Consider the following 26,306-nt stretch of genomic DNA (forward strand, 5'->3'; position numbering starts at 1 on the left):
GCGTTTCAGCCCTCTGTCCCACGCGCGGCACACGAAACCAAGTCGCCAACCTGTTGTGTGCGAGCAACAAGTCTCATGTTTAGGAGCAAAAAGGAATATATATTTTGAAAAGTTGGCAACAACTAGTTAGCTGGCTGGGCTGGAGGCGCCCGGCTGCCGTGGACGCGGAAGGCGGTATACACAGGTGTGGTCGGGGTGGCCCCAGTTCGAGTTGACCTTGAGCACCAGCGTGCGCACTCGGACCGGCCCGTCCACCGGAATGACCTGCATCGGGCGGTCATCCGACGGCTCGTATTCGTAGGTGGTCAGCAGTTTGAGTTCGCCGATGCCATAGTCGGAGCTGCTGTCGGCCAGCGGCGGTATTGGCATGCCACTGAACTCGGCTGCAGCTGTGGAATGCGGGGCGGCAGCGCCATCATCGGCCGGCTCATCACTGTCGTCGGCAAAATCTTCCGGGTAAATGTCGAACGCCGAGTTGTCGGAGGCTGCAGCCGGCGCAGCCTGGCCAAGCACGTAGCCCCAAATCTCAATGCTGCGCGGGGCGCTGCGCCAGTCAATGGCCACGCTCTTGGCCACATGCTCCAGCCCAAATTCGGCCACATCCACAACCTGGCCCAGGTGCAGGGCCACCTGGCCCGACGGTCCGCGCATCGGCCAGCACTCGCCCACATGCGTGTTCGGATCGATTATAGCCGTGGGCGGCTGCGACGACGTCATGCCGATTGCACGCAGCGCCTTCTGGAACAGCCCGCGTGGCGTTGCCTCGTACGTCTGCGATGTCAGGCTAGGAATGATGCGCGATCCAGCCGAGAACAGCGCAAAGTCCGTCTTGCCCACACGGTCGTTGGCGTACCGGTTCAGCGCGCCTTCAATCATGCGAGCCACATTGTCGTACGCTACGTCGCCATCGGTCTCGAGCCATTCGGGCTTGAGCAGCTCCCGCAGCTCCTTCTCCTGCTCGCGGATAGCAGCATCAACCAGCTCACGCACTTCACGCAGGCTCACGCTGCCGCCGCCGCCGCTACTCACGACCCTGCGGCCGCCCTGCAGTTTGGAAATTTTATCCTCAAGCGCCCTCTTTGCCTGCTCGACCAGCTTCTGCGCCGATGCAGAGACATTGTCCAGCTTCGGAGTTGTATTCCTTGAGCTGCTTGTCGTGCGATTTGCTCTGCCGCACCGCCTCGGCCTGCGCACTGGCAATATCCCGCGCGAGCCTTTCCACCTGGCGCTTGATGCTCTGCATTTCCTTGGCAGAGACACCGCTGCCGCCTGCGGCCTTGGATGTCTGAGACTGCATGTCGTGCTTCAGCGAAGCATAGCTCCTCTCCAGGTCTGCAATCCGCTTCTTCTCGTCCTGGTGCTCAGACATCAGCTGCTGCTTCTCGCGCTCGAGCTTCTCCAACGAGTCAAACACATCCTGCTGCTCTTCTTCGCGATGGGTCTTCAGCGTATCCAGCAAACTGTACAGGTGCCTCAGTGTCTGCTCCACATCTGCCAGCCGCTCGGTAATGGCCGAACTGTGTCCGTTGGGATCCACAGGCCTGCTGTCTGTCAGCGGCGGCATTGTGATCGGGCGCTTGCTAGGCGTAGGTGAACGCATTCCGCCAAATAGACGGCCAGGGGACAGCATATGTGGTAGCGACGGAAGGCTGGAGAGCAACGGCTGGGCGTACTGACTAGCAATGATAGAAAACGCAACCATAGCAAGGCCTGTCAGGATCCCGGTCATGGTGCGCGCTGAATCGCGGTACTCGCCTGGGGCAATCAGCCGCCACAGCGACAGCGGCAGCAAGATGGCTTCGCGCGTGCCGCTGTAGATCGTGCCGATGATGATCCTGAATAGCAGCTTGGTGGCAAACGACACGATCAGTATCACCGTCTCCTTGATCAGATAGTAGACTATAAAGAAGGCAAACGACACGCGCTCGGTCGTAGTCCCTGTCGACCCACCCCAGCTGGCCAGGATGTTGCGGAACAGCCGCTTCAGCAGCGTTGGGTTGTCGTGGTTAATTCCGTTGCTGCCCAGGTTGTGCAAGTCATTGGACGAATTGCTGACAAAGCTATCGCTGAACGTACGCACCGTGCGTTGGTCATCTCGCTGCAGGTAGCCGTCCCACCCACGCTGTGCTTTTTTGCCAACGCCCAGATACTGGTGAGCTGCTAGCAGATCGCTGGCTGTGCGATTATTGCGGGCAGCATTGAGTTTCGGCCGCGGGTTGGTCGGCGATACTGCTGGGCCATCGCCCACATTTGTGTTGTTGCTATTGCGCTGCTGCGAGAATCGCTTTGCTGTAGGTGGAAACGCACCCGGGCCGTTAATACGTGCTGTGAATGGTGTAGGGCCGTAGCTGCGTGTGCCCTCGCCGTAGTTGCTAGCAGCACGCTGTCCGGTATGCGCTGTGCCAAAGTCGAGATCCGGGTCATACGCGCCACCGCCAGGCGTTGTGTACCGTGTGCGCATCGAGAGCCGAGACGCCGTGCCAGCAGCGCGGTTAGTGCTTTCGTTGCCAACGGCCGATGGGTGGAACCGGTCGCCGCCGTACGTGCTGCCGCTGTAGTTGTAGGGGTCATTGACGTTTGTGTAGCTGGTGCGGCCAGTGTCCATGATTCCCTCGTCATCACCGATCCCTCCGTAGGTCGCCGAGGATCGTCCAGTCGGATTATACGAATAGCCAATGTTGCCACTCCGGCCAAACGCACCTCCGCCAGCCCTGTGGCCGCCACCCTTGCCAATATCATCATCACTGATGCTAATGGACCGCAGTTTGCTCGGTCCGCCGCCATACGTAGGCCTGATCGGGTCATTGTTTCCAAGTATGCCTTCGTCAAAGAATGACTCGTCGAACCTGGCCCCATGCCCGCCGCCGTACGTGTTGCGGCCGTCCAGAAAGCTGTTTCCAAACTCGCTGGTCATACGCGTCTCGTTGAAGCTGGCCATGTCGGGTTTGCCGGGCGGCAGCGACGGCGATTCTGCAAACGGGTCCTGCGACGCGCCACCGCCAAACGGCGTGAGTCCTGTCCGGTCTTTGGCACGCCTTAACCACGCCGGCTGCTGTCTGTCCTCTGCCGACGTTTGATCGCGCCCAAACCCTATCCTACCGAGCGTTGAGTTGCCCGGCGGTCGCAAGAAATTCTCCTGGTCCTCGAATCGGCTGTAATTTGGTGCGCCCGCAGCCGACAGCTTTGATGTAATGTCGCGTACGGGCCGCACACTGGCACGCGCGTGCATACCTGCAGGCGGCAGCTTCTCAAAGTGTGGGTCGTCGAAGCTCATGCGCGGAATCTGTGAAGGTGACATTGGCATGCCCTGCAAATGCTTCGGCCGCTGCTTAATTGTGTCCGAAGTAATGTGTGCGCGCGCGAACGCTGTGGCGATATTAACGGAGGTCGAGTTGGCAAAGAAAGGAACCTGCACTCGTGTTTGCTCCCCGGCCTTTTTCTTCTCTGTCGGCGAATTGCGCTGCCCTTCAAGCCGCTGGTAGAAATTTTTTTGCTGGGTCCGTAGCGGCGTTTGCTGGCTCATAAGAGAAGAGCGACTCGCTAATTAGCCAAAAGAAATTATTTACAACAAATCGAACCAAGTAGCCCCTGTCTGCGCGGTTGGTGGATTTCAAGCCCAAGAAAAAACTTTGACGCGTCGTGCACGGAGCGAAGAAAGTAGCACGCTAGGAAAAGTTAGTAGCAGAAAGGTATACAAAGTCGCGTAAATAGAGGCGAAAAAAGAATGGCAGAGCCGTAGACGCGCCGTGTTTTCATCTTCTGGCCCGATCGACCAGAGGCGCATAGTTTTCTGTTTACTCTACTGCGAGCTGGCCAGTGAGCCTTGCACGGCTCTTTTGATTGTGTGCACAACCACTCTGCAGCTCCTGTCGCACATCCTGGGTACACGTATATTGAGGAATTCGGCATGAAATTGCATTGACCACCCATGTAGGCTAGCTATCGGTGCTACCAATATAAGGAATCCTGTGGTGAAGGTACATTCTACCTTTTCTTTGTGGAATATACTCAGCAGTCTCGAGCCTTGTTTGGCTAGGGTCGCCCGGGATACCACGATCCGAAAATGTGTCCTTTGCTGTGGGTAGCATACCATACAGAACGGCCAGCTTGGGGAGGAAAGGCAAGCCTGATACCAAGGTGCACATCGCGTCAAGAGAAGGAATCATCGGGGCATGGACAGTGCCCTAGAACAAAACAAGTTGTGCAAGTGCACCATTCCAGTTGTGGTGTCTCTGTATTGACCAAACCGTCTTCAGCGCTGTATATAGGCCCAACAGACAGCCAACGCAGATGGGGAAGCTGAGAGCGAATATTGACAAGATTGGAGAGGCAAACCAGGAACTGAGCAAAAAGTTTTCTAATGTGGCCCATAGAACAACATCGGGAAGTGGAATTGGTAGACTTGTTGGAGTGATTGTTTCTGCAGTGCGAGCTGCAAATGGTTGACTAAAGACACCCTTTGCAATAAACTGCGGCACATCGTCACATATTTACCTCTTCCACAGTGAAACCTCCCAGCGTAGCAACAGGATATGTCTAGATGTGGATATCGCTGATAGCTGAACTCTATCAACCATGGTGCCAACAGTGACAGCTTGTACTGAGCGGATAATTGCTTAGGCGTAGATATTTCAGCTTTGGAAAAGATATTTGCGATAAGTGTGTATCGGGGGTGGCTACAGGCAGCGTGGCTGAATAATGGCGTAGTGTCCGAAGGTCTCTGAGATTCCTGAAAATGTTGGATCCTGGCAGACTGCCTCTAAAGGTATCCCAATAATGAACAGTATCGTAGTAGATTAGATGCATTGCCACCAGTGAAGGTCCAGATGTCCTTGGAACGTGGTTAGCACTTTCACTACCGATAGGCAGCGACAGCCGAATGAGAGATTGCGGAAGATATGTGCTCGAGTGCAGGGAGTCGGACATACAGCAAATAGACTGTCTGCAGACATGGCAGGTAAAAGTCTAACGGCTTGCAGAGAGAAATCTGGGGGATTTTTCTTTGAATCCAGCTTCGGTATATATCTCAAATATGCCACATGAGGGATGTGCCTAAGGAGGTAGTCAGAAGTCTTTGGCGACCGTGTGTTTAGATTATCTGTAGTAAGAAGGGCAGTGCCAAAGCCCTGCTCTATACCAGGTGTGTTGTAAATGAAACATAGCCCCTTCAAAGAAACCCACCTACCAGAACCGAACGGGAAAGCCTCCAATATGCTGCCTAGGGCAGGAAAATCGATGTTGCAGCCGCAAGGCGAGATGAGCAGCTCCCTTGTGACGTAGCTGAACCCCCTATTTACAATGTGCGGAGTATTTACTCTCCATAAAACTGGGCATGGCGATGACGTTAAAAGGTATATGCCCCTGGATGCGAACTGGTCTGAATCAACCGTGCTTCTGTATCGAAGCTGCTGCTCAGCGGCCGATTCATGGCATAGCATGACTGCAGTTGTGTAGAGGCTCTCCTATATAGTGCCTCTCCGGCACTGGCATACTTGGTTCAGCTGCAAATATAAAATATAACCATCGATATCATTTGGGGTGTTCAAGCTGATAGTTTGTCTATATATGGCAACAACACGCTTAAGTATAAATGGCCTTGACGTGACCCAGGTCGCCATTAGTGTGAAAAGTGCCAGTGATAAGGAGTGGAAAAGAAATGCAATTTCTCTTGACAATAATTGACTACCCGCAGTTATCATATGTATGCTAATCCTTGTCAACGCAGCCCTGGCCCAACGCTGTCTATGGCAGTACTTGTCTCATATCTATCCTGGTCGCATAGTAGGTATATCGGTACCTCAGCACACACATACACATGTTTTACATCAGATATACACTTTGAATAATGTCACTCAATCGACTGTGCCTGATATGCAGCATATATGGGCAGTCGAGCACAGCAGTGCAGCGAAAGAATCGTTTATCATCATGAGGATGGCAGTCCATTTATTCACTTTTGGGCTCCCCGTGGGAGAGCCATTACCAGTGCGCATTTCTTCGGCGAAGAGCGAAGAGAGCAAAAAAACAGGAGACCGGAGCGGGGCGAGGGGAGTGGTTCAAGATACTAAAATACAAAAGGGCACGGCGGCTGCGCGGCGGCGTCAGCACATAATTTTTCCCATCCCGCACTTTTTTCACTGCTCCTGCTTATCGGCGATGACACGGGCCCGAATCAGTCCCTTACGGTGAGCCAGATCGAGCACGTACAGCATTCCCTTGCGGCTTTTGGCGATATTGTCCGAGAATCGCGAGAGACTAAAGTTCTCAATCTTTGAGTTCAGGCCATACCCGATGTTCGACAGGATGCTCGTCTCGTTCTTGCACAGCGTGCGCGAATTGTCGGCCGGATCGGCACAGAGCGTCTGCTTCTCCTCGACCTTCATCAGGCGTGTGTGCGTGATGTTGCGGGTTTTGGCCACCATTCTGTTGCCCTGGGCGTCCACCACGATTTCCTCCAGGATATACGCCTCGTTGCCGCGCATTATGCCCTTGGCCCAGCGTGGCACAGAGTTGGTTTTGCGGAGCAGCCGCACAATATGGAGCTCGCCGGTTTTTGCGTCAATTCGGTGGTCAATCGTGTCGGCTGTCAGTACATGCGTGGCGAACGGGTTCGGGTAGCGGTTCATGAACGCAAAGGACACTGTTCCCCACGAGTAGCTACAAAAGAGTGGCCGGTGTTAGCAAAACTGTAGCCGCTGGCCAGGAGGAGTGGGGTGCTTGTGCATCGGCCAGACACTTACTCGTAAGCATATTTCTGCTGGTAAAACTTGACCATGGCTTGTCAGTAGTTGGACGACGACGACAACGGGCGAATTTGGCAGAGAGACGCTAGAACGCAGAGGGCGTGGAAATTGGGCAGGGAGCAGAAACAAAGTGGGCGAGAGGCAGGAGCAAGAGAAAAAAGATAACCGCCCCACAGTTGGTGGAGGCGCACTTTTGCTCAATGATTTCGGCAGCTGGCCGATCTCTAATCGCAAAGGCGGGCCGATTTCAGATTACGCTGGTGGGATGACCCCCAGTTGGGCGCATCCTGGACCCAGGTGCGTGTTTCATCGGCACAGAAGTGGAGATTGTGTATTTCTGAGAGCATAAAAAGGTTTACATGGGTGTTTAGTTCTTGAGCGAGAAGCCATAGCCGCACTTGGTACACTTGTAGAACACGGTCTGGCCTTCATCTGCCGAGCGCATCTGCATGGTGTAGAAGCTCATCTCGTCACTGCCGCACTCTGGACATGTCTCCTCGACGGTGGCGTCGACACGGTCTGCCGACGCAACGCCCTGCACCAGCGACCGCTTGTTCTTCAGAGCTGACGGGAACGCACTGTCCTGGGACCGCGACACAGTCTCGATGCCCTCGAACTTTGTGCCTTGCTGGGCGTCACCGCACGCGTGGCACACAATATGGTCCTGGTCGCCCGGGTTGTCGAGCAGGTTGCCGCACGTCGGGCAGAAGATCAGCGATCCGTAGTTGTTCCTCCTGAGCTCGGTCTCCGTCGACATTGCTGTATGTTAATTGAGTGGTGGAAAGGCAGTGGTGGTGGTAGAACGAAAAAAAAAAAAAAAAAAGCTGAATTTTTCCTTGCCCGATTTCTAGCGAAAAAAAATAATAATTGGTGGTGATCGGTGATCTGGCTGCTGGCAGGGGCTTGATCTGCATTAGAAGTCAGCCGAAGCTTTCTGGTGTTTGTGTTTTCCTCTTCATTTTACGTTTCCCGCACACCCTTTTCCAAAGCTAATTCGAATCAGTGTGACGATGAGCGCCATTTACACGACTGACGAGTACGGCAGACCGTTCATTATTGTCCGCGAGCAGGACAAGAAGTCGCGCAAGACGGGCATTGAGGCGACCAAGGTAAACAGTTGGTTTATTTGCTGGTAGACGCGTGTGTATGCGGGGGTGCCCTTGTTCTGGTTACTGTGTGACCTGTATGCTAACAACACGCGCCTGTTCTGTAGTCGCACATCATGGCGGCAAAGACCGTCGCCAACATTGTTCGCACATCGCTCGGACCGCGTGGCCTGGACAAGATCCTGATTTCTCCGGACGGCGACATCACTATCTCGAACGACGGAGCCACGATTATGTCGCAGATGGCGGTGGAGAATCAGATTGGCAAGCTCCTTGTCGAGCTGTCCAAGTCGCAGGACGATGAGATCGGTGACGGAACGACCGGCATTGTGGTTCTGGCTGGCGCGCTGCTGGAGCAGGCTGAGGAGCTGCTGGACCGCGGCATCCACCCGATTCGCATTTCCGACGGGTTTGAGAAGGCGTGCAAGATTGCGGTTGCACATCTGGACGAGGTGTCGGACGTCATTCCGTGGAGCAAGAACGACACGTCTGATCTGTTCAAGTGCGCAAAGACTAGTCTGGGCAGCAAGATTGTGAACAAGTGCCATGACCAGTTTGCGCAGATCGCGGTGGATGCCATTCTGTCGGTTTGCCGATCTGGACCGCAAGGATGTCGATTTCGAGCTGATCAAGATGGAGGGCAAGGTTGGCGGAGAGATGGCCGACACAGCGCTGGTGCACGGCGTGGTTATCGACAAGGACTTCTCGCACCCGCAGATGCCCAAGGAGATCAAGGACGCCAAGATTGCGATCCTGACGTGCCCGTTCGAGCCGCCCAAGCCCAAGACCAAGCACAAGCTCGACATCACAACCGTCAAGGAGTTTGAGGAGCTGCAGAAGTTTGAGCGCGAGACATTCGAGAGCATGGTGCAGCGGGTCAAGGACTGCGGCGCCAACGTGGTTGCGTGCCAGTGGGGATTCGACGACGAGGCCAACTCGCTGCTGCTGCAGCACAAGCTGCCAGCCATCCGCTGGGTGGGCGGCCCCGAAATCGAGCTGCTGGCTATTGCCACCAACGGCCGGATTGTGCCGCGGTTTGAGGACCTGAGCAGCGCCAAGCTGGGCTCTGCAGGCACCATCCGCGAGCTGGCGTTCGGCACGACCAACGAGAACATGATTGTGGTTGAGGACTGCGCCAACTCGAAGGCCGTCACGGTGTTTGTGCGTGGTGGCAACAAGATGATTGTCGACGAGGCCAAGCGCTCGCTGCACGACGCCATGTGTGTGGTGCGTAACCTGATCACTGACAACCGCGTCGTGTACGGTGGTGCTGCTGCTGAGATCAGCTGCTCGATCGCCGTCGAGAAGGCAGCCGACCAGGTGTCGTCGATCGAGCAGTATGCGATGCGCTCGTTTGCACGCGCGCTGGATGCGATCCCGCTGGCGCTGGCCGAGAACAGCGGCCTGCCACCTATCGAGACACTGTCGTATGTCAAGAGCCAGCAGGTCACCGAAGGCAACTCGCGGCTGGGCGTCGACTGCATGGACACCGGCATCAATGACATGAAGGAGCAGTTTGTCTTCGATCCGCTGATCTCGAAGCGCCAGCAGTTCCTGCTTGCCACGCAGCTGGTCAAGATGATTCTGAAGATTGACGACGTCATTGTCCACAAGGCCGACGACCAGCAGTAAGGCAGACGGTCGAGCCCGATCGTTCAGGCGCTGCGCTGTCCGAGCAATAGTCGGCTGCCTTTTTTTCCAAAAAGAAATACAAAATCACTCTATTTCCGCTGATTAATTGCCATGTCTTCTTGCAACAGGGCCCGGTCGTACAGGATGCAGAGCGAATGCCTGTCGGCCATCCCAGTGCCTGGAACCGATCTTTTTCTTCCTTCTTCGATCGTGCAGCCCTTCGCTTCCTTTCTGACCTGACTTTTAATAATTACTACACTTTTTCTGCACCGACATAATGGACCGCTGGTGAATATGAGCAGGCTACTATCGTATATCGTACTGCTGGTATCTGTATTCTCGATTCTCGTGAACAGCGCTGATCAGCTGGCCATCGACGGGCAGGGGCACACAGGCGGCACATTGCGGCCCGGGGAGTCAGTAATCGTGCGGCTGAATATGCCTGCCAGCAGTAGCTCGGCCCCAACCGCCCGACACAACATATATCTTGACCTCTCCACCTGCTCGATGCCGCCCAAGGCTGGCGAGCTGGGGCCGCCAAAGGCCCTGCCCCTGATAGTCGGCCTGTTCCTGAACACCACCATTGGCCATGAGCTGTGGGAGACCGGCGGCGTGCACTTGCTGGGCGAAGTTGGCACCTCGCCGCATCAGCGGCGGGCTGAATACAATGTCACAGCCAGCGATATATTTTACGAAGTCGACAATACGTCCGGCAGCCTGTATGCGGATGGCTTTGTGCGGCTACGGTACTACGAGTGGGCAGGCGACGTCGCCTATGCTGTGGCTACTGCTCCCAGCGACAAGGGCCGGCAGAACGGCACGTATACGTTCAACTTGGCATTCTCGACTGTGTCGCACCCGATCAGCCTGGGTTCTGGTCAGCCAATGAGGGTTATAGACGCCGATGTCAACTCGGCTCTGCTTGGCGTCGTTTCGAGCATTGCGCCGTCAGCCAACTACTCGATATACGTGCGACCAGCTATGGCCGGGTACCTGGCACGCTCAATATGTGGCGTGCAGGGCACAAGCACGAGGCTGGAGAACGGGACGAATGCCATTATCCAGACCATCACACCAACCATCGACTTGGTCAACTCGGTCAGCAACGGGCTCTCGCTGAACAAGGATCCGAAAGCCAACATCACCTTGTATCTGTGGGAGCAGATGAACAAGTTCTCGGGACTGCGCGCACACATCCTGGGCCTATCCGCCAACACGTCCTACGAAGTATTCTACTTTGAAACGAGCGAGCTGGGTCCCAGCGTAGGTAAGCTGTGGGCCACCAATATCGTCCACACCATGGCCAACGACAACTGCCGCATCATCTATGATCTGCCCAACTGCCCGTTCATTGCACAAACCGTGCCTGCGCCCAGACAGCTCCACAGCTACTACCCGGCGTTCGACAGAAATATAACTGAAGACACGGCCATGCCAGACATTTCAAATAAGACTGCGCTGTCGATGCTGTACAGCGATCTGGCCGAGTCGCAAATGACAAACTTTAACCAGTTCCTGGCGCTAAATGACGAAACATCGCTGTTCTACTCGCAGATGCGCGACTGCTCGGACTGCAGAGTCGTCTATTTTGCGTGGCTGTGCTCAATCATGGCCCCCCGCTGCATTGACTCGTTTGAGCGAGATCTGAACGAGCCCGACTTTGCAAGCATGGACAAGGCCATTCCGGGTATATACAATGTGTACCATCAGCTTATGCTCAACTCGATTCCGCGCTACATTGGATCGGAGGCAGGGTCAGACTATGGCGTGAGCAGCGAGAATGGAGCAGGCTCTATGACGACGCTCAGCCAGGAGCTGCCTGGGCTGAGAGTGCGAGACGCAGGCGGCTCTGGTAACGGGAACGACAGTGGGCAGTGTCCCCTGGATGGGTCGGCAGGGTCGAAAGATTTGGGGTTTACATTCAAGGACCTACCCAGCGACATTGCGGGAAACGTGACACATAAGCGAACGGACCGGATATCCCCCCGCACACCTCGATCCCGCCAGCGGTTTGGCCAAAGACGGCAACGCCGGACATACCACACCCCCAAGAAATCCACATCCAAACGCACCAAACGCACAATCGAATGGGATGTGAACCTGGAACACAACTATGACCTCGACGACACAGCATTCGTATTCCCGTGCCGCGGCGCATCTTGTCTTTTCCCGGAAAGCAACGACACCTACCTGGAACTAATGCCATGCATAGACTCGTGCCTCGAATGCATCCGGTCGTGCCCGCCGACACTCAAATTTGGATGCCCGACCATGCGCCATATCGGCACATTCTACCGTTCGTACGGCCGGCCGATAGAGCTAACTGACGATTTCGTTTACAAGCTGCGCTCGGCGTTCCATCCATACATGATCAAGGAATTTGAATCAGGAATCTACACGATGGCGACGCGGAAGAACTGGACGGCGAGCTCGGCAAGGTTCGGGTACTGGCTGTACAACAGAGTCGGCAAAATTATGCCTGCGTTCCTGTGTGCGTCGAGCGGATCGCAGGTCATCCCGAGCACCACCAGCGACAAGGGCTCGCCAGCGACAGAAGAGGCCGCCGACTTCACCGGGCTGAACTGGGGGTACTGTGTAGCTATTGCTGCTGGATATTTTCTGATCCGCGCGCTGTTCAACATCTTCATTCCGTAGCGATATTAAGTGAATCCAGCTAAGGAATATGGCATGGCTGCTGTTCTCAGTCGGTATCTGTGCTCTGTGCAGCAGAAGGGCTCAAAACAACCAGCAGTGTACCGTAGACAGGATGCGTACTACTCCCAACACAATGACTGCGGAGCTCCATGCTTTGCACTGGAGGCATGCGGTGTCTGTAAACATGTTTCACCGCGCCATGTTCCTGAGTATTCGGAGTTGCTGACAAAAGCATGGTGATGACAGCAGCACGGCTTTCACGCAACGCGCTTGCGCCATGTCCGTCGCTGTATGTCAAAGGCACAACCTTACCCGCTGCATGCGTGCACACTCTGCGGACATTCGAGCTCTCACAATCGAGAAGGTTCCATCATCTGCAGTCCACTGCACCGTGTTGGCAAGGCCGAGGATCCTCTGCTGACCCTGGACACTGCTTATCCGGTAGTCGAGCTTGTCTGTGTAGCAGGCGAGATACCGGGTGGAAATTTGTTGGAAAATTTTGTTTTTTCCACTGGAGCAGCAAGCTGAGGATTTGCCCGCAAAAAAGCACCCATGTCTTGTACCAGCATTTGTCAGAGTGGGCAATGGTCCGAAGGCGGCCTCTCCTTTGCAGCTCCGCTGCCTGCTGCACTGTCTGCTGCTGCTGCGGATATCAGCAGCGTGTCGCAGCCTGGTTGTCGCTATGGTGATATCATAGCGTGGGGCACACGCCCGCGCCTCGTCCAATCCCGCTGGGACACTGCATCGCACGAGCAAGCTGGGCTCTGACAAATTACCCGCTAGTGTGCATTTTCAGAGTCACTACGCAGACACTGCTCCACGCCCCCCCCCCATTTATCGCCAGCTGAGCAGTCAACGAACGTGGCCGGGCTGAGGGGGGAATCCAGAGGAGAAAAAGCAAGTAGAGATCCATGGGCCCTCGCCCCAAGGCAGGCACGAGCCAGGCATACATTGACACACCCAACCGTGGTGTCGACAGGAATCGCAGTAATCCCGCCTGAACCGGAAGCTTCGTATCGCCAAAGAGAATGTCCGCAAACGTGGGCCACACACGGATACCCGTGAGCAGAAAGAACTACAAGGCCGGCGAGGGGGTGCACTGCCTCCCTGCGCAACACCCCCTCCCTCACGCTAGAAATGTCACATTGTCTGCTCGCCCTCCTCCCCGATATATTTTTCTACACTTCATTTGGCAATATGCTTTGCCAATGCCTAGCCAGTGGGCAGTGCACAGGGACGCCAGCTCCACTGCCCGTAAGCCGCGGGACTCTGCCAGCCCGCAACCAAGCGGGCAGCAAAAAGTGGGGACTGGCAACCCGAGAAACGATGGCAGACTGAATAATGTTGTGCACACTTGACCCAAGCGGCAACGCGCAATTTGGTGAGACGTCCATTATCCACCATACTCTTTGGTTTGCTCGCCTCCCACCCGCCGCCCTACTAGTTTTTTCCTTGCTGCAGACGTCGCGGAGGGGACAAGCGCCTTGGTATAAAAGACAAGCACCCCGCCATACAGAACGGCTCCTGCCTTCCTCATGCTTTCTGTCGCCAACCACATCTAGTGATTTCTACGCATATTTTACACACTTTTAGCCTAAACACCTATAATCTATTTTTAAACATGTCTGAGACCGATCATCCAGTTTCCTCGCATGCCCACGCCGGCTACAAGTCCGACGAGCCCCGCTTCCGCCCGTTTGCCGACCCCAGCGGCCCGGGATGGGGAGCCCTCGCGGTGTCTCTGTTCACCTTCAGCTTCTACGCTGGAGCCATCGGCATGCCGTTCGATGACCCCAACGTCAGCACTCTGGCGGCGACATCGCTAATCATTGGCGGCCTGGTCGTGTTCATCAGCGGCATGTGGGCGTTTGCTACCAACAACACTGTCCACGCCACCATCTTCACCCTGTATGGCTCGCTGTTTGGCTCGATTGGAGTGCTCAGCATGGTCGGCTTCAACATTTACAACACGCTGAACCAGGACAAGACCATCAGCCACGCTGCCGGCACCTTCTGGCTCGCCTGGATGCTGATCACCTTTGTGCTCTTTATCGGCACCGTGCGCTACCGCCCGACCACAACGATCTTCATGGGTCTGCTGTTTGTGTCGTTCGTCATCCTGGCTGGCGGCACCTGGGTTGGCCGCAAGAACGCCATCAAGGCCGGCGGCTGGTTCTCGTTCTTTGCCTCGCTGGTGGCCCTGTACAACTCGTTCGCTGTTGTCCACAACGCCGGTTACTCGCCCATCGGAAACTTTGGCAAGGTTGGCGCCAAGTTCCACCGCAAGAGCCACCAGCCCGAGGACGCCGCTGCCGTTGTCTAAGCGCAAGCGCAAGCACCGCTCCTGCCGCCTTGCAGAAAGCCCAAGGCAATACCTCCTGACTGCGTTCTTCCCGACTCTTTTCCCCCATGGCTGCTTGTCGGACCTTGCCACTAATACTCCCCTCTATTCATGCTGGCAAGGCGCGAGCAGCTGCGTTCCACCCCGTCTTCCTCGGGCCGAAGCGTATGCCTCGCTCGCATTAGCCAATCCTTTTATTATTACTGTTCCCCACCCCCCTTTCAGCCAACGTTTTAGTAATGTACACACCACATTTATTTCTGATTCTGTTCGCTGTGTCGGCCTTTTGCTGTTGTCCACGGAATTAATCGCCCAGAGCGTCCACGTTGGGCACATAATGTGCTCCGTTGACAAAGCAAAGAACGCGCTTGCTACTTCTTTAGTCGACAAGATGCTGTTTTCTACTCGAACAACGTTGATTGTGTCTGATCCATTTATTCCAAACCCCTAGTTGTATTGCCAGCCAATAGATCGGCGGGGGGTGCGGACGGATCGAAGCACCGCCAGACAGAGACAGACGCGTCCAAAGCTCCCAGCTGGCAACAATACAGGTCAGCGCCTGTGGCGCGACCACGCGTGCCAGATTGTTGCTGGTCCAAAAAGCCCACCCTCAATATCACAAGGATGGGAAGCAGCCAGCACAAATTGCGGGCAGCGCTTGTCTATCAGCTGTGTCTCTAATTCCTTGTGTCGCCTGCTGCATTGTTTGCCGCTTCAATGAGCCTGCCAACGCCACTGATGGCAGAACGCGCGTCCTTCTTGTACATGACAAAGTGCCCCTGCAGCTGCGCTGTGCTGACTGTATGCCCGGCCAGCGCCGCAGTAAACTCGCCTGCCAACTCCGCTGCCTCCTGCCCGTAGAACCGCGTGAACATTTGCTTGATCTGGAAAGGCGACGCGTTGCCCAGATACGTCTTCAGGTCAACACGGCCCGGGCGGATTAGAGCCGGATCGAGCCGCTCAATATGGTTGGTAGTCATGAAGATAATGCGTTCGTCGCTGGACGTAACACCATCCAGGGCATTGAGAAGGCCGCTAAACGTCACCATTGATTGCTGATACCCTGCGTGCTCTGACTGCTCCCGGTTGCGCGTGAACGCTGCGTCGACATCCTCTAGCAGGATCAGACTGCGCTCGGGCGCAACTGTCAATAGGTGGTTAAGTCGGTCATCAGTCAGCCCGCGCTCGCTCAGATTCAGGATGCAGATGTTGTAGCCGAGCTCGCCCGCCAGTGCCTGGATAAAGCTGGTCTTGCCGCTGCCGGGCGGCCCGTACAAAAGGTAGCCGCGGCGGTAGGGGATTCCACGCTCGTCGTACCACTTGCCATTGCTAATGAAATCCTTGACGTCATCCACAATCGACTGGCTGACGCCTCTGTCCAGCACCACGCTCTCGAGCAGTCGCCGCTTGCGTGGCAGTCCAAATGGCCGCCATTCCGGGCCAAAGCTCGTGTACAGCACCGTGCGGCCCTCGTTCTGCGACAAGGCGAATTCGCGTGACTCGCTCAGGATCTGGCTAAATATCTGCCGGTCCCTGCTCAGCGTCGTCAGCGTCACGGTCTCAAAAGGCGCTGCCGACTGCAAGTCAATCATTTTGGAATTGCGCTGCCGGTCCACCTGGATGAAAATGCCCTTGTAGTGGAAGATGTGCTTTCCCTGGCCCGGTACCATGGTGAAGTCTGTTGAAACACTGCCATTGTCGTGCTGCTTGTAGCTGGTCTGTACAGCAAGGTGCCGCGGCAATACAGCCTTGGCGATCCGCCGATTGACCCACGTCATGCTATTGTTGTTGCTCTGCGCATTACGAACTGTCTCTGCCCCACGCCGGCTCAACCACCCGAGCACCCACTGGTAGCTTTTGTCGTGGCTGGGAATCTCCATCGATACCAGGAGCTGTCGCCGCATTAGATCGGCGCCGCGTCGCGCGCCCTGCCGCATTACTGCCACGCCCGCACCCACGCCGATAAGACCAAAGCCGGCCGAGAAATACGGGTTGTCCGCAAGGAAGCTCGACAGGTCTACCATGGTAGGAAAAAAATGTAGAGGATGAACAGGAGGTGCTATAAAGAAACCGCCAAGGTCGACGGCCGCTGCGATAAGAAGCAGACCCTGGCGCACTGCCACAATGCTGCCATTCCAGAATTATGGATACTCGGATCAAGCCCTGGTGCGGATCAAGAATAATCGCCGGTCACATGAGTTGACCATGTCGCCTGTGAAATGGTACTGGAGATAGTACTTGGCCATGTACAGGTAGTGGATCTGGTTGCACATGGCTACATATTGAGCAGATACCGGCAGGTCAAAGAAGCACTCTGCCGTGCACCACTGGGTATCATGTTTACGTTTTGTTCCCCCTCCTACTGCTAGGGGCTGAGTGAGGTGCTGCACAGGAGGGATGCAATTGCCAATGCAACTGCCCCAAACACTCGTAATCCCGGCCCATTCTCTACTGCCTCTGGGGTGCTAGATACAAGTACACGCAGGTTCAACACAAAGGCGCTTTTATGCGCACTGTATGCCGTTGGACGCAGGACCCACTGCTGTTTCCGCCTATCCCTGCCTGGCTAGCAATAGCAGCACCCTGCCCTTCCCCTATTTGCTGCAACATATAGCAAAATTTTGTCAGACATGCATACTGTATGCGGATACTGCTCCTTGTGCAATCACAATGCTGTCACGCTCACACGTCGCTCCTTTGCAATATGTTTGTACAGGAGGAAGGAGAGGCAGCACGGAGACGAGGAGTGATGGGCACGGTGAACAGAAGATAAAGCGCGCGAGCACATGCCCCGCAAAAAGGAGCATTCCAATAGCTTCCTTGCCACTATCCTTTTATTGGCATGGAAGACATGTGCGTGGAGTTCAAGCGACAATGCAGTTGAATAAACCGTGGCCAAGTACGCTAGGGTCTTTGAGACACAAAGCGAGTCTATCCTGGTACTCGGTAATACTGAGCAGTGCCGTGCAAGATGTACATACAAAGGGGATTTTATTTTTACCTCAAGCCACCCTGCCAGCGGCCTAGGCTATTTCTGCCCACTTGAAGAAACATACTCCATGTGAATCCAAAAAAAAAAAAAAAAACAAGTAGCTGAACCCCAGAGAACCACTGGCACATGCAAGCGCCATTTCCAAAAGAAAACATTGCCGAGAGGCGCATTATGAATAAAGCATGTAGGAGAGAGCGGCGGCAGCAGCGGGCAAGATGGCCAGGTAGATAGCATTTTTTTCTCACACTTACCGAGGCCGGCTGTCCATTTGATGGCGTTTCAGAATACATGCAAAAGCGCATGCACAATTGCGGCTATGCATGTTGTCAAAATAAAACGAAAATAGCCCGGTGGTTATCAACACCTTTTGGCCAGTATTGTAGCAAAAGCACGGGCGAGCTGAAGAAAGGAGCAGTCGCCCTCCTCTGGCGAATATAAACCCTTGCCATCTCTGGCTTAGTTTCTGAGACATGGAAAGAACATCTTTTTCTTGCCCGACCTTTGTATTATTTTCCATCCTCCTCCTATTTAAGCCACTATGTCTTTCACGCTCGAGTTTATCATCGGTGTATCAAAAGCCAACAGTAAGACAGACGAGTCGCCGAAAAGTGGCGAGGAAGCCCCACCCAACACGTTTCCGTGCGAGTGCTGCAACGAGATGTTTGGCAGCAAGATTGATGCGATGCTGCACCTGCGGTACAACTGTCGCGCGATGGCCTAGTTCCCCAGCAGTGGGAGTTGTAAAAACGAACAGCCAACGCGTTGCTAGCTATCCAAAGCATATATTCATTACCACTCCAACGTCTTTCTCAACATAACCCGTGTATATCTGTTGCAAAACAAATAAATATTCGCTACTGCCATGTTGTGCAGAGTGGAGTACGAGAACCAACTAAGACATATTGTAGTCATAAGGAAAAGAGGTATATTTCGAGCCAAAGAAGAAGGTAAAAAGCATGGTAGCTGTCCCCGAGATGTTTTTTGTAGCCAGTCTACACGCTCAAATGTTGTGCTGCAGAGGGATAAGAACTCCAGTGTTTACTTTTTTCCCTGCTATTCTGCCGATAAATCCACCGGAACCACTGACAAGTAGCTCGCGCAGTGATCTATTGTCCGTACTACCCTATTGTCCGTACTACCGAGCTACTTGGCATTGTAGCACTGGTGCTGGCAGTACCTGAGGCGACATGCTGCTATGATCGTACTGCTGGCGATTTTACTTTTCATAATATCACAATTAACGATGATCGGCGGCGGTCTGAGCTGATTTTATTATACTGGGCAGGCATCTCAAAGCACCAGCACATCATAGTTTCTCAATGTCCTCTACTTTTACTGTTTACATTGGTGGCGCCAAATGATACAACTGCACCTCCTAATCGCTTTTCATATCTTATTTATCTCACCTTGTCTGTTTGTCGGAACACGGGCGTCACAGCTCAAGTGGTCCTGAACAGCTAAAAATAGTATTGTGAACCAAAAAAATACTGATGAATGATATACACGAATGTATATGTCTACAGGTTTATAGCTGCCAAAGTCACCCTTGTGATGCAAAAGTCGTGGTTATTGACTCATTCCATGTGGTTGCTAGCAGTTTGAACAATTTCCCAAACTACTACCTCCTTAGCTAAATCCATACTGCTGGGCGGTATTATATCTGACTTTGGAGTCAAATAGCATATTTTATAGTCTATTCTTGCATGACTTTGCCAAGCTAACTTCACGGCCATTCGATTATTTCGGTAGCCCTTGTCATGTTGTTAGCTCTGCCCTATGTTATTATCATCTCGGCCAACAGATCAAAGTATTATCTTATCCTAGAAGGAATGTGGTATCATTTTGTTTGTAGTTTAAGAAATCAACATGAAAATGATCGGAAGAAATTTATAAAAATGTTCCTAAAATGCTTCCTGTAGTCCACAATATCAATAAAAAGTTCCGAAATGAATTTAGGGCCAGGTACGTAGCGGGTAAGCAACTTCCATTGAATTGACAGCCAATGGTCTCAAACTGTCCTGGCTATAGTCAGGAAATCATTTGAATTTTCTAGTACTGACTGTTTTCCAAGGAACTATAGATCAGTAGGATATTCCGTCTTCTATCGTCTGGGCTGAAGATACCCTCTCTGTTGTAGTTGACTGAGGGCTTGCGAATCATCTGGGAAATCAGCCATGTTGCAATAATGGGCATAATCTTTTCCAACGCCAAACAAATCTATTGCCCCAATCTTGTTTTCAATTATTTTCAACTTTTCCTCACGCAATGCAGACTGATCCTGGGCCGTTCTGTTGTTCCTATTCATATTGCAAGATATAAAGTAAAATATGTAGTCCTTGGTGAAAATTTGCTCGGCCTGCTGATGCAGTTGACATTTTATATGTCGCTATGCGCTGGTGGATTTTTAGATGCTACACATTTACAATAGAGACTACATTTTAATGTATTTACCAACAAAGCCTTTGCCTGCAATGGAAGTAAATAGAACTGCAATAAGCTCCCTGTATATAAACCGTCTTTGCTGCTATGAAATCAATACGAGTTCTTTGATTAGCGAGAATAGCACTGCTGCAATCTATAAGACAGGACAATACAACTAAAATAGGAGTGTCTAGCTAGTAGTCTGAATAGTAATCTATTTCATGCTGTTTTCCTTTCTGCTCACAAATAAGGATATTGCATACAATTAAATCACCGTCTATTTTTAGAAGTGCTATATATATATATATTTCGTGCCATAAACAGCTTACAATAAACCGTCTACGCAAGATACGCCCTAAGCACATAATATTATAACCCAATAGCTATTTAATAACAAAATACTGAAAGCTATAATCAATAGGGCATACTAAGACTCCTAGGTTGATTTTACCCACATTTCTTCTAACTGCATCCACATATTCATCGTCTACAGCTAGCATCTGAAGCAATGGCAGAAAAAGCGGTAGCTTCGAAAGAGATTCCCCATCAAAGTAGCCCGGAGTAAAAATAGCGAGAACCTGTAGATTGTGATTGATAGGCTCGATACCTCGTGTGTTTGGTGGATCGTCCAAGCGAACAGAGTCGACAACAGTTAGTTCAGTGGCGGTTCGGATATCGGCCTGTCGGTCGTTTGTTCCCCAATAATACGCGTCAGGATCATGTGGATCCATGGTCATGCATGTGATCCGGAGATACTTCAGAACTGGCAGTTGCTCCAGCAGATGAACGATACGGGTCACGGTTGCCATGTCAGTAGATAGTGAAAGACACACCAGGTCGTGCCAATTGATATTTGTAGGGAACGGTACAGCTAACCCCAGAGCAGCACGACGTACGGTTGACTCTGCCAAATAGAAGCGTGTTACAAAGTCTGCAGGATCGTCCCACCAGTGGCCTTCGCCAGGTCTAATTGTTTCTAGGTGTAAACAGTCGATGTTGCGGATAATCTCTGTGCTGATATGCGCAAGTGTACGGTGATTCTCGTTTATCTGCAGCAGTCTCAGTGGTGCGTCACGGAATGAGGAATACAAATCTTGGTAAACACCAGTAGACTGCTTAATTGCCAGTTTTGATAGCTTCGGGTATGTGCGTATAAATCGACCAAGTTGCATCGGGTTTTGCTCTGGGGGATCTAGCATCTTTTTAAACCCAAGCTGGAGAACCCTCAAGTTCGGGAACGCTGGAAGCACAGTGTGTTGGGATTGAAAACCGATTAGTGGAATATCTCCTGGAATGTTGATGAGATTGATCGTTTCCAAAGTGGCGGTATCAGGTATTGTTATATGTTCCAGTCGTCTAAAGCTGTCCAAGTCAAGCTCTAGTGTAGCTAGATTGACTGTTATTGGCTCATGAAGAGTCACTGATACCGGAAAGTAACACTGTAACGATGATAATGACTGAACATATAGCCGTAGGAGAAGTGAATAGCGCGGAGAGATCGTATAGTTGAATGATTGGGGTGTAGCAAGGGCGCCGAAGGTATCAGAAACATCAGAACGGAGCGAGAGGATAGTGGGATGCAGAATGATTGACTCTAGGCTTCTGTAGTTGAACTGCATAAAATCACAAAATCCCGCTGCATCGGCCATCATGTCTGGCGTACGGATATCAGTTCCAGATCTGAGGATACCTCTGCCAAAGAATTGGAGTGCCCTAAAACCAGTCCAGAGAGGTGATGTGAGTCTGAAAGTGTTGAGTGCGCGTGGCAGCTGGAGCGGACCAATATAGTCGTCGTTCATGACAACGCGCAGGCCAGTTGCCAGGTGTGACTTGTGTTGGTACTGAATGGAGCTGACATTGGAAAACCACACCACCTTCTCAATCACCCTGTCACATAGCCAAGAGTAGGAGGACACGATCTTCCGCTCGACAAAGATATAGTGATAAACGAACGATGGCATAAGAGCTCCCCAGAGGCGGCACACGGTGGCGATATCCATGGCCTTGTAGTAATCGTCGAGAAGCGCGTGCTCATGGAATATGTCCTGGCACAGAAAAGCAAGGACGCTGTGGAGAACGGTGACAGGCATATCATTAAGGCTGTATCTAGTCATGGTTGAGAAAGGCTGGAGAGGATGGAGGAAAACTGAAGGATTCCGGCGTACACCATGGCAGACACCTGCATTTTTATACTCGTTTTGAAGCGCTGGACGAGGGTTGTCTCGATTCCTAGACATGGCAGCGACATACCTCCTCCACAGCGAGACATGTATCCGAGTTGAGCAAAAATGTACAAAACATGGTGGAGACGTAACGTCTAACCCTATGGCCATCCAGGAAACAGTGCCGTGGGAGCCAATTTTTATCCCGTCATGCATGCATGCAGCATGGGGCCGAGCCATGTGAGCCTTTGTAGGCTGGAAAGGACTGCGAACGCGGACAGGTGTCCGCTGTGTTCATGGTTGAGCGATAGATCAGCAAAATTAAAAAGGGCCCAGTTCCCTCCATGTTTGTCTCTTTTAGAGTAAGAGAGGTACTGGCGCTCTCCCAGCGAGCATCGGTAGTTGCACATGCTGCCCATACAGTCAAGTGGTTCAGAGTCAATGTACTGCGGTAATGTTATTCTGTTCAAACGTACTGCTGGTTATATACCTTTCCACTCTGCCATGAGCGCACAGCCCACACACATACTGGGGTTGTGCTGATAGTCTGCAAAAGAAAGTGTATATGCCTAAGCATGTTGAATAGTACAGGTCTGGCACTGAGGCCAGTATAATTCTACGTGGCCGGTACCTCTTGGCCCCAGGTTGTTGGGCTACGGGCTAGAACGAATTCATGTCTGTCCTGGAGACGCGTTGTTGTATGGAAGGCTTCTGCGCATCGATATATAGGAACTAACCATGTACTTCAAGGCTGTCTTTGGAAGACCGTCATGATCCTGGTTGTCACCTATCTACTTGTTTCAGCGCACTTAATGTACTCGCTTAGCGGAGGGTCGTTTAGCTGTAAATACCGCTCACAAGGTGCATTTGGTGGAGTCATCTCGGTGCAGAGATCGGCTAGTCGGTGTTCCGTAGTAGCAGTTGGCGATAAGCGGCTTTTGGCAATGCTATATTAGCGTTGCTGCTGTTATCGCCTACCAGCCTTGACGACCCAAGGAACCTTCGGTCAGATAAGGTCAGGACGAAACTGCGATTCTCCGTGCCATTAATAAGCTGCCCGGCGTGTGGCCGCAGCTGCACTGGATACCGGCGATATGAGGCCGTGTGATCGGGGAATAACTAACAGAACCAAGTGTGACTTGCTGTTTCGTGCTGTGTTGCCTGCGGGAAATCCACCTGCTAGGGAATCATCAACACGTAATTCACGGCGCAATAATTTGTCATCGGCTCGTTATCTTGCCAGCGTGGATAAATAGTGAAACAAATTCGCCGGAGTTTGGAATTGCTTTCTTTGTCTCTCTATTTTTTTGTCTCTGAATTTGACGTCCAGAATGCTCAGCACCAAGGTTCTCGCCCCCTCCAAGCAGCTCGCTCGCTCGCTCGCCTCTCTGGGTGGTGTGCGCTCAAAGCACACGGTCCCTGACCTGCCCTACGACTACAGCGAGCTGGAGCCGGTGATCTCGGCCAAGATCATGCAGCTGCACCACGACAAGCACCATGCGACATATGTGGCCAACCTGAACGTGGCCGAAGAGAAGCTGGCTGAGGCGCAGGCCAAGAACGACGTCGCGGCGCAGGTTGCGCTGCAGGGCGCCCTGCGCTTCAACGGCGGCGGCCACGTCAACCACTCGATCTTCTGGCAGAACCTTATCGGCGAGAAGAACGGCGGTGGCCAGCTGCACGACGGTGCGCTGAAGACGGCTATTGAGCAGCAGTTTGGCTCGCTCCAGACACTGTCGGCGAACGTCAACGGCAAGACCGCTGGCATCATGGGCTCGGGATGGGGATGGCTGACGCTGAACAACGCTACTGGCAAGCTCGACGTCATCACCACCGCCAACCAGGACATGCCGTCGTCGGTGGGCCACGTGCCGCTGCTCGGCATTGACGCCTGGGAGCACGCGTACTACCTCGACTACAACAACGTCAAGGTCGACTACTTCAAGAACATCTGGCGCGTCATCAACTGGAAGGATGTGGCCAAGCGCTACGACGATGCTGTGGCCGCGTACAGCGCCAGCAAGAACTGAATATAATCCATTTCTAGCTGAAATCTAAGTGAATCAATCCAAACACCACGTTCTGCAGAACATGGATAGTCACCAGCACCATGACGGGAACCACATGCGGGTAGCGGCGGAAATCGTCGACGGCCTCGTTGCTCATGTTCTGCTTGTACAGCCAGCGCAGCTGGAAGCGCACAACGCGGCTGGCAATGATCTCGCTCAGCCACACGTAGGCTGACGCCTTGATAGTCAGGTCATACTTGTAGTTGAACTCGTCGTCCTCGGGCTTGAACTGGAAGAACGGGTAGTGCGGGCTATTTGGGCCAAAGTGCAGCACGGTGACCCAGCACAGGAACCCGAGCATGGTCGCGTTCTCGGCCTTGTTGCGCAAGAAGAATGTGCGTGCCAGCTGCTTGGCATACACCTCGTATGGATAGTCGTCGCCCCAGCGGCACACGAACGCCTGGATCCGGTAGACCCACTTTGCCATGCGCACCGGGTAGATAAACACGATCCACATCGACAGGCCAAGCTGCAGGTACAGCACCTGCTTGGGGTCCTGCAGCCGTGCAAACAGGTTGCGGTAGAAGATAAAGTACGTCATGAAGAAGTACAGCGTGTAAATGTATGTCAGCGGCCAGGACCGGACCTTGGCACCCACCACCCAGCTGGCTGCCAGTGACAGGATATTGACGGTGACGATCCAAGAGTATACATAGTAGAAGCCGTCGGCAGTCGTGTGCGGCAGCGTCTTGATGTACACGTACGCCAGATACTCGCCAGCAGCCAGCGCCGCATACCACAGCAGGAACGACGAGCAGAACCACAGGAACCGGCGGTACGATGTGGGGGTGCGCCACTCAGCTGATGTTGCCATCAGCGGGCGGTCTTCGGCATTCGAGTGTCGGCGCGTCGACCGCCGGTGGTGCTTTTGAATGATCACAAACGAGATGAATATCGGCAGCAGCAGCGTCAGCAGTGTCAGCGCCGTCCAGAACATGGGCACCGTCTCAATGCCCGTATCGGCCATATACACGACGGCACCCAGCGCAGTCGAAAACACCCATGATATGACGTTGGCCAGCAGCCCCGACATGGACCGTGGCCACCACGTCAGCGAGTACACATGGAAAATCTGCGTGACCAGCGCCAGTGCCACTGCATTGTAGATGCCAAAGTAAAAGAAGAGGAAGAACCAAAAGTTGAGCTTCTCCTCCTCACCCCCACCTGGCTTCTCCACCGTATCTGTAGCCAGCGGCACCGAGCACCATGCAACCACGACTATGACCGGCAGCACCGTCATGCAGAGCGCGCGGCCAGCCGAATTAGTCGCCATGCGCAGCAGCCATCCTTGGTGTGCGTCTAGATCGCTGATGCTCTGTGCCGAGATCTCCGAGCCGGACCAAGCGCGCTCTCTTGGCACACGCACGCGCGTCTGGCGGAACGTAATCATGTCATCCCAGTGCGGATTGAACCGGTTCATGTCCTCGTCGTTGTCAGCCAATGATTCTAGTGTGCTGCGACGCTGGCTCCACCTTCTCACCATCTCCGGCTCCGGCACGCTCCACTCGGGCATCAGCCATGTCGGTCCGTTCGACACCCGGATCGACCCGTGGTTGTTTTTGTGCCACGTTAGCGGATCGTCTCCTAGGCTGCTCTCTGTGGGCGGCGGTCCTGGTCGCTTAGGCGTGTGCTGCCCGCTGTAGTAGTGGTGGTGATGGTGCTGGTGGTAGTAGTAATAGTGGTTTCCGCCGTGGATATGCTGGTGCTGCAGTCCGCCGAACCGCTCGCTGTGCTCATGCCGGGACCCCTCGTCGGCTACTGTCGATGTCTCCCAAGGCTGGTTCGCATAGTCATCAGAACTACTGTCGTACCCGTTAGCTCCAAGCACCTGCGAGGGCATGCGGAAGGTGAACTCGCCATATACTGATTCTGGGCGCTCGTCGCCCTCGTCTCGCCGCTTGCCCGTGTCTGTAATATCTGACATTATGTGGGCGAATAGCAGGTATCGGCCTACTGCACTTGCAGCCCGGTATTACTGGATGCTTGTCGGACTCCCCAAGAAAATAAAAAATATACACACACGCCCCGTACTTTTGCCAAATGCACGGGGAGGCGAAGGACAAAAGTCTAACAAAATAGTAGCAAGAAATAAATGAGAAATGAGAAATGCAGAGCCGAAAAAAAGCTACAACCCGCAAGTCACGCTCTTCAGACAGCGCAAAGCGGCAGCACCAAAGCCACTCTC

At 53.4% G+C, this 26,306-nt stretch overlaps 17 protein-coding genes across 17 annotated transcripts; 7 read left to right on the forward strand and 10 right to left on the reverse strand.

Annotated features, from left to right (window-relative positions):
• Positions 1–89: 89 nt before the first annotated feature.
• On the reverse strand, positions 90–3,685 carry DL89DRAFT_270253 (uncharacterized protein). The gene is made up of 6 exons (XM_040888629.1): positions 3,203–3,685; positions 3,090–3,181; positions 2,998–3,056; positions 1,178–2,970; positions 165–1,125; positions 90–139 (listed from the first exon to the last, which is right to left on the reverse strand). The coding sequence occupies exons 1-6, from the start codon at positions 3,296–3,298 to the stop codon at positions 123–125; spliced, it is 3,018 nt and encodes a 1,005-aa protein (XP_040740341.1). The 5' UTR covers positions 3,299–3,685; the 3' UTR covers positions 90–122.
• On the forward strand, positions 3,086–4,093 carry DL89DRAFT_69773 (uncharacterized protein). The gene is made up of 3 exons (XM_040891989.1): positions 3,086–3,497; positions 3,586–3,689; positions 3,935–4,093. The coding sequence occupies exons 1-3, from the start codon at positions 3,314–3,316 to the stop codon at positions 4,034–4,036; spliced, it is 390 nt and encodes a 129-aa protein (XP_040740342.1). The 5' UTR covers positions 3,086–3,313; the 3' UTR covers positions 4,037–4,093.
• DL89DRAFT_69774 (uncharacterized protein) lies at positions 4,094–4,470 on the reverse strand. The gene has a single exon (XM_040891990.1). It carries the CDS (start codon positions 4,369–4,371, stop codon positions 4,150–4,152), a length of 222 nt encoding a protein of 73 aa, XP_040740343.1. The 5' UTR covers positions 4,372–4,470; the 3' UTR covers positions 4,094–4,149.
• DL89DRAFT_270254 (uncharacterized protein) lies at positions 4,423–5,111 on the reverse strand. Its single transcript, XM_040888630.1, has one exon. It carries the CDS (start codon positions 4,924–4,926, stop codon positions 4,570–4,572), a length of 357 nt encoding a protein of 118 aa, XP_040740344.1. The 5' UTR covers positions 4,927–5,111; the 3' UTR covers positions 4,423–4,569.
• A 115-nt stretch (positions 5,112–5,226) lies between these two features.
• DL89DRAFT_270255 (uncharacterized protein) lies at positions 5,227–5,630 on the reverse strand. The gene has a single exon (XM_040888631.1). The coding sequence runs from the start codon at positions 5,616–5,618 to the stop codon at positions 5,463–5,465; it is 156 nt and encodes a 51-aa protein (XP_040740345.1). The 5' UTR covers positions 5,619–5,630; the 3' UTR covers positions 5,227–5,462.
• Positions 5,631–6,134: 504 nt separating this feature from the next.
• On the reverse strand, positions 6,135–6,775 carry DL89DRAFT_260355 (MSF1-domain-containing protein; the record flags this gene model as incomplete). Its single annotated transcript, XM_040885774.1, has 2 exons — positions 6,135–6,657; positions 6,741–6,775. The coding sequence occupies 2 exons, from the start codon at positions 6,773–6,775 to the stop codon at positions 6,135–6,137; spliced, it is 558 nt and encodes a 185-aa protein (XP_040740346.1).
• A 284-nt stretch (positions 6,776–7,059) lies between these two features.
• Positions 7,060–7,531, reverse strand: DL89DRAFT_270257 (uncharacterized protein). Its single transcript, XM_040888632.1, has one exon. The coding sequence runs from the start codon at positions 7,498–7,500 to the stop codon at positions 7,111–7,113; it is 390 nt and encodes a 129-aa protein (XP_040740347.1). The 5' UTR covers positions 7,501–7,531; the 3' UTR covers positions 7,060–7,110.
• Positions 7,532–7,674: 143 nt separating this feature from the next.
• DL89DRAFT_270258 (chaperonin-containing T-complex subunit CCT5) lies at positions 7,675–9,859 on the forward strand. The gene is made up of 3 exons (XM_040888633.1): positions 7,675–7,852; positions 7,957–8,436; positions 8,459–9,859. Exons 1-3 carry the CDS (start codon positions 7,754–7,756, stop codon positions 9,479–9,481), a joined length of 1,602 nt encoding a protein of 533 aa, XP_040740348.1. The 5' UTR covers positions 7,675–7,753; the 3' UTR covers positions 9,482–9,859.
• A 1,847-nt stretch (positions 9,860–11,706) lies between these two features.
• Positions 11,707–12,146, forward strand: DL89DRAFT_270261 (uncharacterized protein). Its single transcript, XM_040888634.1, has one exon. It carries the CDS (start codon positions 11,753–11,755, stop codon positions 12,134–12,136), a length of 384 nt encoding a protein of 127 aa, XP_040740349.1. The 5' UTR covers positions 11,707–11,752; the 3' UTR covers positions 12,137–12,146.
• Positions 12,147–12,249: 103 nt separating this feature from the next.
• On the forward strand, positions 12,250–12,870 carry DL89DRAFT_70103 (uncharacterized protein). Its single transcript, XM_040891991.1, has one exon. The coding sequence runs from the start codon at positions 12,370–12,372 to the stop codon at positions 12,823–12,825; it is 456 nt and encodes a 151-aa protein (XP_040740350.1). The 5' UTR covers positions 12,250–12,369; the 3' UTR covers positions 12,826–12,870.
• A 1,286-nt stretch (positions 12,871–14,156) lies between these two features.
• DL89DRAFT_270262 (uncharacterized protein) lies at positions 14,157–14,673 on the forward strand. The gene has a single exon (XM_040888635.1). The coding sequence runs from the start codon at positions 14,163–14,165 to the stop codon at positions 14,457–14,459; it is 297 nt and encodes a 98-aa protein (XP_040740351.1). The 5' UTR covers positions 14,157–14,162; the 3' UTR covers positions 14,460–14,673.
• A 194-nt stretch (positions 14,674–14,867) lies between these two features.
• On the reverse strand, positions 14,868–16,547 carry DL89DRAFT_270263 (uncharacterized protein). The gene has a single exon (XM_040888636.1). It carries the CDS (start codon positions 16,499–16,501, stop codon positions 15,155–15,157), a length of 1,347 nt encoding a protein of 448 aa, XP_040740352.1. The 5' UTR covers positions 16,502–16,547; the 3' UTR covers positions 14,868–15,154.
• Positions 16,548–17,919: 1,372 nt separating this feature from the next.
• Positions 17,920–18,591, forward strand: DL89DRAFT_270264 (uncharacterized protein). The gene has a single exon (XM_040888637.1). It carries the CDS (start codon positions 18,008–18,010, stop codon positions 18,188–18,190), a length of 183 nt encoding a protein of 60 aa, XP_040740353.1. The 5' UTR covers positions 17,920–18,007; the 3' UTR covers positions 18,191–18,591.
• A 575-nt stretch (positions 18,592–19,166) lies between these two features.
• DL89DRAFT_270265 (uncharacterized protein) lies at positions 19,167–19,799 on the reverse strand. The gene has a single exon (XM_040888638.1). It carries the CDS (start codon positions 19,772–19,774, stop codon positions 19,571–19,573), a length of 204 nt encoding a protein of 67 aa, XP_040740354.1. The 5' UTR covers positions 19,775–19,799; the 3' UTR covers positions 19,167–19,570.
• Positions 19,800–20,168: 369 nt separating this feature from the next.
• On the reverse strand, positions 20,169–22,019 carry DL89DRAFT_270266 (uncharacterized protein). The gene has a single exon (XM_040888639.1). The coding sequence runs from the start codon at positions 22,002–22,004 to the stop codon at positions 20,274–20,276; it is 1,731 nt and encodes a 576-aa protein (XP_040740355.1). The 5' UTR covers positions 22,005–22,019; the 3' UTR covers positions 20,169–20,273.
• A 1,252-nt stretch (positions 22,020–23,271) lies between these two features.
• On the forward strand, positions 23,272–24,161 carry DL89DRAFT_270267 (putative superoxide dismutase [mn]). Its single transcript, XM_040888640.1, has one exon. It carries the CDS (start codon positions 23,384–23,386, stop codon positions 24,080–24,082), a length of 699 nt encoding a protein of 232 aa, XP_040740356.1. The 5' UTR covers positions 23,272–23,383; the 3' UTR covers positions 24,083–24,161.
• On the reverse strand, positions 24,096–25,361 carry DL89DRAFT_226743 (uncharacterized protein; the record flags this gene model as incomplete). The annotated part of the gene is made up of 1 exon (XM_040884824.1): positions 24,096–25,361. One exon carries the CDS (start codon positions 25,359–25,361, stop codon positions 24,096–24,098), a length of 1,266 nt encoding a protein of 421 aa, XP_040740357.1.
• Between the last annotated feature and the right edge of the window lie 945 nt (positions 25,362–26,306).

Source organism: Linderina pennispora, assembly GCF_002104995.1.
Source record: "Linderina pennispora strain ATCC 12442 chromosome Unknown DL89scaffold_16, whole genome shotgun sequence".
Classification (NCBI taxonomy): domain Eukaryota; kingdom Fungi; phylum Kickxellomycota; class Kickxellomycetes; order Kickxellales; family Kickxellaceae; genus Linderina; species Linderina pennispora.